Consider the following 7,784-nt stretch of genomic DNA (forward strand, 5'->3'; position numbering starts at 1 on the left):
GGCCCGCAGGCCGCAGGATTCGAATCGAACGTCCGCACGGGAACCGGGCCCCGGCCGAGCGGAGCGGGCCAATCAGCGGCGGCGGCTCTCGGCCCCCGAACGTTGGGACACGCGGCCCCGCCCCGCGCTGTTGTTTGTGGTGTCGGCCGGCAGCGCGAGTCGGACAACAACACTCGCCAGGCGGGCGGCGCGGCGGCCGAGGGTCCGGAGGCCGCGGGTGGCGGCGGCGAGCTCGAGCGGAGGGCAGCCGGCCTCCCGCGGCCGCCGAGCCCGGGAGTGCGCGCCGGCCGGAGCCATGTCGGTGAACATGGATGAGCTGCGGCACCAGGTCATGATCAACCAGTTCGTGCTGGCCGCGGGCTGCGCGGCCGACCAGGCGAAGCAGCTGCTGCAGGCGGCCCACTGGCAGTTTGAGGTGCGTGCGGGCCGAGAGCCAGCGCTCCCGGGCGGTCCCGCTCGCTGGCCGCCGGCCCTGGGGTCGGGGTGCATGCCGGGGCGACCGGCCGCGCGCCGCGGAGGGAGAGGGGGCAGGGAAGCTCTATGTATATCGCCCGGTCCGGCGATCGGCGCCCGCGTGCGGCGCGGGGCCCTGCCGCCTGGCACCCTTGCGGGGTCTGGGGGACGCCCCCTCCGAGCGACGCGTGCCTGCCGGCTGAAGGGTCGGACCCGGAGGCCGGGAGCGCAGCGCCACGGACACCGCGGAGGGTCCCGGCCGGTGGGGTCGGTGGGGCCCGTGGGCTTCCTACCTTCGACCCCCGTTAACCGCCACCCTGCCGCTGTGTTTGTCCGCAGACCGCCCTGAGCACGTTTTTCCAAGAAACCAACATTCCCAACGGCCATCACCACCACCAGATGGTAAGTGTGGCCGGGCACGACGGGCGGGAGGGCCGGTCTCGCCGCGGTTGCGGCGCACCCGGGGCGGCTGGGGGCGCAGCGCACCGGGGCGGCCGGGCGCGCGGGCCGGGGGCCGCTGTCAGGCGCCGGCAGTGACAGCCATGTTGCCGGGGAGCGCCGCGCCGCGTTGTAAACAAAGAGCCAAAATGTCTTCCAGGAAAGAGCGGCTCCCGGGGCCGGCCGGCTCGCCCAACTTTGCGGTCAGGCCTCCGGGGCCACTATGGCTCGACCTGAGGCCTTGTGCCCCGTCGATCTTCCTAGGCCAGGGGCCAGGAGGGTGGCTGGAGTAGCCAGGAGGCAGGTGTGGGGAGGGGGCTCAGGATAACTGGATATCGGGGGAGGGGGAGGGGGAAACGGAGAGCGGGAGCGAAGGCCGCCCCCCCACCCCCAGGGGACTGGGACCCGGGGGTGTCTGTTTATGCAGCGCCACTTCTTGTTGTTGAGTGGCAGCAAACCCCCGCCCAGCCCCACTACCGCTTCCAAACAGCCCAGCTCTACGGGTAATAGGAAAGGGACAAATCCACTCCGGCCTGGGAGCTGGGCTCTTCCTAGGTAGTTATGTCCACTCTTTCCTGTTCGTGGGAAAAGACCTAACCCCGAGCCGCCTGGAAGACTTACAGGTTTTTGACTAGATAAGCCAAGAATGCGTTTAATCTCTGTAGGTGAAGACATACAAAGCACAGGAAACAGAAGTGGTTCAGGCCTGAATTTGCTTTCTTCTCTTTTCCAAGCTGGCGCCAGGCCTGGGCCTTTGCCCTGCTGGCCATAAGGCATTCTGCTCTCCACTGGGCTCAGGACATCCCTTCCCTTTAGAGGTTTGAATGCCTCCTCTTCCCCCTCTAGTCACCAGTGTGCCCTGCTGGGGGAGGAGGGCCCCCCGATAGGGATCGTAAAACACACTCCAGATCTGTTGCGGCTTCTGAAGTGTATTTTTTGCCATTTCTCACGCTCAGTGTCCTTGCCCACAGCTCCCTTCTCAGAGTGGCCACTTTGCCTGGAGAAGCTGCCGTGGGTTCCTCTGCTGTGTCTTGTTCTTGATGCCATGTATTCATCTAGTTACAAAGGACAAGCGGTGGTGGGGGTTCTGTTTTGACCCCTTTAACCAGCTTTTCTCTTGGAATGGCCCGTTGTGTATAAATCAAAAAACAAAACAGCATTGGAGTATGATGAGGATTATCCCGGCCGCAGGACTGTGGCAGTTGAGGCCAGGCTCTTGGTAAAACAAGAGGGGTTCATCTCCGGGGGGCCTCCACCCCCACCTGACTGAGGGGAGGCTGCCGCGTGAGCCTGGGAATGTCCTGGCTCCGTGTCCTCTCAAAGGGGCCCTTGAGGTTTGTTCCATCAACTGGTCATTTCAAAAGGCCCAGGCTTCCGGCTCAGCGGCTCTGTGCTGCCTTCAGCAGAGAGGCTCGCCTGCGAGAGCCGGGACTGGTGATCCTTGCAGGTTCTGTGGCTCTTTCCCGCAGGGTTTGTGATCCTTTTGAAGCTTCCCTCGAGGGCTGTTGCCAGTTCTGTAACAGAGGGTATGATTGTTGTCTCCCATGAGTGTAGCATGTATTGAGTACCTAACCAGAACCTGAGCGAACACCATCCCTGCCCTCTTGGAGCTGGTCATTTTTTTAAGAGATAATAAATCAAAGGAAAATGTTACATAAAAATACCAGAAGTGCCCCAGGCCATGAGTAACTGATAAATAGCTGTCCCGTAGATTACTGGACATCAACAGTTGGAGGCATCTTCCCAGATAAGAGGGGGATGGGCTCCCGGGTTAGATTTGGAAGGACCAGGAAGAAGAGAAAAACACTGGCCAGGAAACAGTGGGCCGTTCAGAGGGGGCAGTGGATGCTGGGTGTGCTTGAGAACTGGGACGCGCTCTCCGTAGCTGTTAGAAGCAGAGCTGGACTTTCACAGGACTTGGTCCAAACCCCTGGTTTTATAGAAGCAGAGAGAAGCTCCAGAGAGGTTAAGGAAGTTGCTTGAGCTCACACAGGCAGGCGGGCACAGGCCTGCTCCAGATCGCTGGCTGGTGAACTGGGGAAGTCGGTCACGATGTTGTGACGCAATCGGCTCCTGCCCCCACCCCCCATTCATTGTTTCCTGCTGCCGAGAAGTCAGCCCTGGAAGGGGGGTGGTGGTGGGGGAATAGTGAAGGGAGGAGGGAAGTGGTCTGGGTGGGGCCAGGCCTGCTGCCTTGGGTCCTGTGGCCTCCCCGGAGAGGACACGGGTTGGAGCCCCAGCTGCTGATGGTTGGGGGGGTGGGGTCAGCCCAGTTAATCAGAGAGGGTTGCCCTCCCCCCCACCGCCGTGGGCCTGTCCCCATTTGGGGGCTGGAGTTTTTAACTGCTGAGCTGTGTAAGCTCCGACTGCAAGGTGAAGAGTCCTCAAATCTTGCTCCCTGAGCCCTGTGCCTGGGGGAGGGGCCGGTGTTGCTAAAATTAGGAGAAATTCAAAGAAGGGCTCCCATGGCTTCCTGGGAAAGGGAGAAGCGGCCGTGGGGGTCACAACAGGCTCTGTGCAGGTCGTGTTCTCTGCTGCCTCCTCCCTGGGCCCCCGCGAAGTGCTCCTGGATGGCACCTCTGTGCTCCCCACATGGCAGGGGCCAGCGTGGGGGGGGGGTCTGCCGTCCCTGGTGTTTGCAGAGAGGCTGCCAGTTACTGCACACCAGCCTGGCCCCTGCCCTTCCTGGGTGGAGTCCCTGCTCAGGGTTGTGGCAGAAGACAGCAGAGGTTGGCATGTTTGCAGCTACCCCCGGGAAGAGGGCTGAGAGGGGCTGAGTGGACTCCCCCAGACACTGGCAGCGAGTCACTGGGGACACCGGAAACCAACATCCCTGGTTTTTGTCCTCGGGGAGCCTGGGCATGAAGTTACACTAGATTGACTAATTGCAGATGAGCAGGGGCTGGGTGGAGGTTAAGAGCTTGGGCCTGCAGACCTGGGAGTCCCCCAGGTTCCAGCTGCTCGGCTTGCACCCTGCGGTGGTGTGCTTTAAGTATTTGGCTGCATCGGGTCTTAGTTGAGGCAGGCGGGTTTAGTTGCCCCGTGGCTTGTGTAATCTTAGTTCCCTGACTAGGGATTGAACCTGCATCCCCCGTATTGGAAGGCGGATTCTTAACCACTGGGCCACCAGGGAGGTCCCTGCTGTGCTGTGTTTTTGGTCAACTGATTTGAGCTCTGGGGCTCAGTTTCCTCATCTCTAACACAGAGAGAATAATCAGAAAGACCTGGCACCCCCGTGAGAAGTGAGGTGACGAGGCAGAGGCCCTGACGCCCGCCAACCAGCACTGGCGCCGGGCAGGCACAGCTCCCCCTGGGCTGGCCTTGGAGGGAGACCCCGGATCTGGCTGTCTTCCCTTGACTGGCCACCCCGGGACATCTGAGGGCAGGTTATTGAAGAGCCAGCTGGGTTTTCACCCAGGCTGAAGCACTAAGCAGTGGTGCCCTGGGCTTCCTCCCTTGTCTCAGCTTTAATCTGATACCCTAGCTCCTGGCTGGAATTAACCATTTGCTCCTGACACTTGGGACGTCATTCCCAAGCATCAAGAAACACTCTGGGGACTTCTCTGGTGGTCCAGTAGTTAAGACTCTGTGTTCCCAATGCAGGGGGCTTAGGTTCAATCCCTGGTCAGGGAACTAGATCCCACCTGCTTGCAACTAAGACCCAGCACAGCCAAACAAATATTTTTTCAAAAAAGAAACACTTTGGTTTTGACAAAAATTGTAGGAATCCATCCCCATGTTTTTGGTTTTTAGTGGCTCCGTGCAAGGGGTGCTTTTGTGCTGTTGAAACCTCTTTTGGACTGAACAATGGGAAATAAAAGAGGGTCAGGCCTGGGTGAGCCCCACGGGAAGGCAGGCTCTGTAGGACCTCGGATTGTGGCTTGGGGATCTGGGAGGAGGGCCCACGTGGGCAGCCCTCGAGACCCCTGTGTTCTCTCCCAGCAGATGTGTACCCCCAGCAATACACCTGCCACACCGCCCAACTTCCCTGACGCGCTGGCCATGTTCTCAAAGCTTCGAGCCTCCGAGGGCCTGCAGAGCAGCAACAGCCCCATGACCGCCGTGGCCTGCTCACCCCCTGCAAACTTCAGCCCCTTCTGGGCCTCGTCCCCGCCCAGCCACCAGGCCGCCTGGATCCCGCCCTCCTCCCCCACGGCCCACAGCTTCCACCACCTCCATCACCCACAGCCCACGTGGCCCCCCGGAGCACAGCAGGGGAGCACGCAGCAGAAAGCCATGGCGGCGATGGACGGCCAGAGATGAGACTGGATGCCGCCGGGTGCTGGGCTGGAGCTGGGGGGCGGTCCAGGGGCGGGGGGAGGGGAGCTGGGCGCGCGGGGGTTTCCTGAAGATCGCACTGGAAGATTTTATATAAGAGAATTTTTGTGGGTGGGGGGACAGTAAACTTCCTGAGCCACTTGGATCCTTCAGGAGTTTCTCTTCAGGCAAGTTTTTTTTTTTTCCCCCCTCTTTTTAATATATAACTATAATATATATATGAATATATAAAAATAACTAATGTATGTGAGAACGGGGCTAGCCGACGGGGTGTTGGGTCGGTGGGGAAAGGCCAGAGAAGCCACCCAGTGGGCCAGCACCCCTTCCTCTAGCCCCAGTCCCAGGGCAGGTGCTTGGGAGCCGGTTGGTGTGATTCTGCAGTCACGTGGTGCCTGCTCACCGCCTCCTTTCAAAGGTCACACCTGGAATCGGGCGAAGGACCACGGCCTTCCCACCCCCCGTGACAGCTGTGGGAGGCACTCCTGGCAGGGCTGGGTGGCTGAAGGTGTGGGGGCCGCTGCCCACCCCCGGTCAGCGGCGCTCTGGCCTGCGTCGCCTCAGCGGCTAGCTGTGCAGGGCTCGTGTAGGACTTGTGAGCCGGCCCCCAACCCGAGGGCCGCCTAGCCTCTCCCACTGTGTGCCCGGCCACAGGCAGCAGAGCGGAGGGCTTGCCTTTGGATGGAGTGCCCAAATCAAATCATCTCACCAGGGTGAAATTTTAATTTAAAACTTAAAAGAGACTTTTCTAACTTCCCTGGTTTGCGGTGCCTTTATTTGCCTTGGTGCAGAGAGCGTGCTCCTTGGGCAGAGGGGTGGGGGGGGCCCTTGGCTGTGCTGTGGTTCAGGGGACCAGCCCCATGGCCATGCGGCGGGGTCGGGTGTTCTGACAAGGGGGGCTGATAGGTCGGATCCGGTCGGGGTGGGGAGGAGGAGGAACAGGTCCTGGCTTGGTCATAGTGACCCTCTCCTCTTGGCCCCTGGCCACCACCTCACAGCCCACCACAGGCTGAGCCTTAGCCCTGGAGCAGCCCCTATCTTTGCAGTTGGTGGTGGGGGAGCTGCCTGCCTGCCTCGGGGGGCCCAATGGTGGCCCCACACTTCAGCCTGTCCCCCCCTGCCAAGGCATCTTTCTGCCCTCTCTGCTTTTCCTGCCCACAAGCTCCTTCGGGGCACCCTGTCCCCATGTGCGTGTTGTGTGGCCACGTCCCAGAGGTCAGCTGCGGCTCTCAGGGAGCCAGAGGCCTGAGTTGGGTCCCCAAGGGGCCTGGCTTCTTCCCCTTCCCACCTTCCGGCGCTAGGATGAAGCGGTGATTGCAGTTCCTGGCCTGGTGGGGCCCTTCCTCAGACTCGCCCAAACAGGTGGCCAGGTGGGTGTGGAGCCCATCCGCCCAAATGCAGGATTTGGATGGCAGGCCCCAGGCTTGCGGTTCCTCCTCGAGCCCCTTGCCGCCGCCCCCCAACCCTCAGACCCCTCCAGCACGTGTGAGTAGGTGCGTTCCCTCCTCCTTGGCAGCCCAGGCCTTGCTGTTGACCAGGCCTGCAAGGTCTGCACGTTCAGACCCAAAGTGCAGGAACACCTGGGGGTGCCCCGGCTGGCCCACCTTCCTCCTGGGCCCTCGTGTCTTCACGGGGTCGCTGCGGGCAGCCCCTCCGCGGGCGTGGAGCAGGACTGGGGCGCAGCTGCCCTCCGCCGCCCACTCTGCGTGTGACCACGTGCTCGAGGCTGGGTTTGTCCTTTCGGTTTTGTTTCCTGGTCGGAGACCTGTGGGATTCCTCCCACCCGCACCCCTCACTCTGCCCACCTGTGCTTTCCCAGGCTGGAAGGGGAAGCCCCTCGCGGGCACGTGGGCGGCCAGTGCTGGGTGAGGGCGGGCGGGCAGCCCAGGTGCGGAAAGGCGGAGTGGGGGCCTCCTCGTCCTTTCAGGGGCATCGGGGAGGGGGTGGGGTGGGGGGGCCTGGCTGCTCCTTCCTCCTCCCCGCCAAGCTGGTGAGTTTGGATTCTAGGCCAGGACACTGAGCAGAGGAGGGCCTGGGCCTCGCCTACCTCCCGCTTGCAGAGCAAAGGGTGCCGGGTGCCCGCTGGGACTCCGGGGTTCTATGATGAATCAGATCTCAGCAGATAGGGAGAGAAGGGGGGTGCCCCTTCCCGTAGGGAGTGCCTGCTCCACCCATGACACCCCCAGCGAGCCCCACCCTCCGGTGAAACCCTTTTCTGGGCTATTTCCTGCCACGCCCTCCTGTGGCTGTATGTCGCCCCGCCCCTCACACCCCTAAAGCAGGCCTCTCACTGGCAGAGGGGCCTGGGGGTGGGGGAGGGAACCCCACCTTTGAGGAAGGGGCTGATGAGAATAGATCTGAAGACAAAAAACTGCTTCCATGACTATCCGGGTGGGAGGCAATTCTTCCCTTGTCCCTGGGGCTTTGGGGACAAGGGCTTATCCCTTACGGTTGACTCGGGTGGGCAGCAGTGAGCCCCCTCGTCTGTTGAGGCTGACATGGAGCAGGACAAGGGCCAGGCCTCAAGGCCGTCAGACACGGCCAGACTCCTCTTCCTGGGGAGGGAAGGGGAGCAGGGACACGGCCTGACCCAGCAGCCCCTCTTGAGTCTCTGGCAG

The 7,784-nt window shown here is 61.8% G+C and overlaps 1 protein-coding gene across 2 annotated transcripts; it reads left to right on the forward strand.

The window, feature by feature from the left end:
• The first annotated feature begins 12 nt into the window (after positions 1–12).
• UBALD2 (UBA like domain containing 2) lies at positions 13–5,922 on the forward strand. Of its 2 annotated transcripts, none has more exons than XM_025279552.3 (3): positions 13–415; positions 793–855; positions 4,834–5,922. In XM_025279552.3, the coding sequence occupies exons 1-3, from the start codon at positions 296–298 to the stop codon at positions 5,152–5,154; spliced, it is 504 nt and encodes a 167-aa protein (XP_025135337.1). In that variant the 5' UTR covers positions 13–295; the 3' UTR covers positions 5,155–5,922. The 2 variants fall into 2 exon arrangements, with proteins under 2 accessions (XP_025135337.1, XP_025135338.1); XM_025279553.3 differs by having other exon boundaries at positions 16–415; positions 4,837–5,922.
• Positions 5,923–7,784: the final 1,862 nt, after the last annotated feature.

The sequence above is a fragment of the Bubalus bubalis genome, chromosome 3, assembly GCF_019923935.1.
Source record: "Bubalus bubalis isolate 160015118507 breed Murrah chromosome 3, NDDB_SH_1, whole genome shotgun sequence".
NCBI classification, from domain to species: domain Eukaryota; kingdom Metazoa; phylum Chordata; class Mammalia; order Artiodactyla; family Bovidae; genus Bubalus; species Bubalus bubalis.

Coding starts and splice junctions, on each gene's coding strand:
- UBALD2 (XM_025279552.3), top strand. CDS start 296: ATGTCGGTGAACATGGATGAGCTGCGGCACCAGGTCATGATCAACCAG. Junction 416..792: donor CGGCCCACTGGCAGTTTGAG/GTGCGTGCGGGC, acceptor GTTTGTCCGCAG/ACCGCCCTGAGCACGTTTTT. Junction 856..4,833: donor GCCATCACCACCACCAGATG/GTAAGTGTGGCC, acceptor GTTCTCTCCCAG/CAGATGTGTACCCCCAGCAA.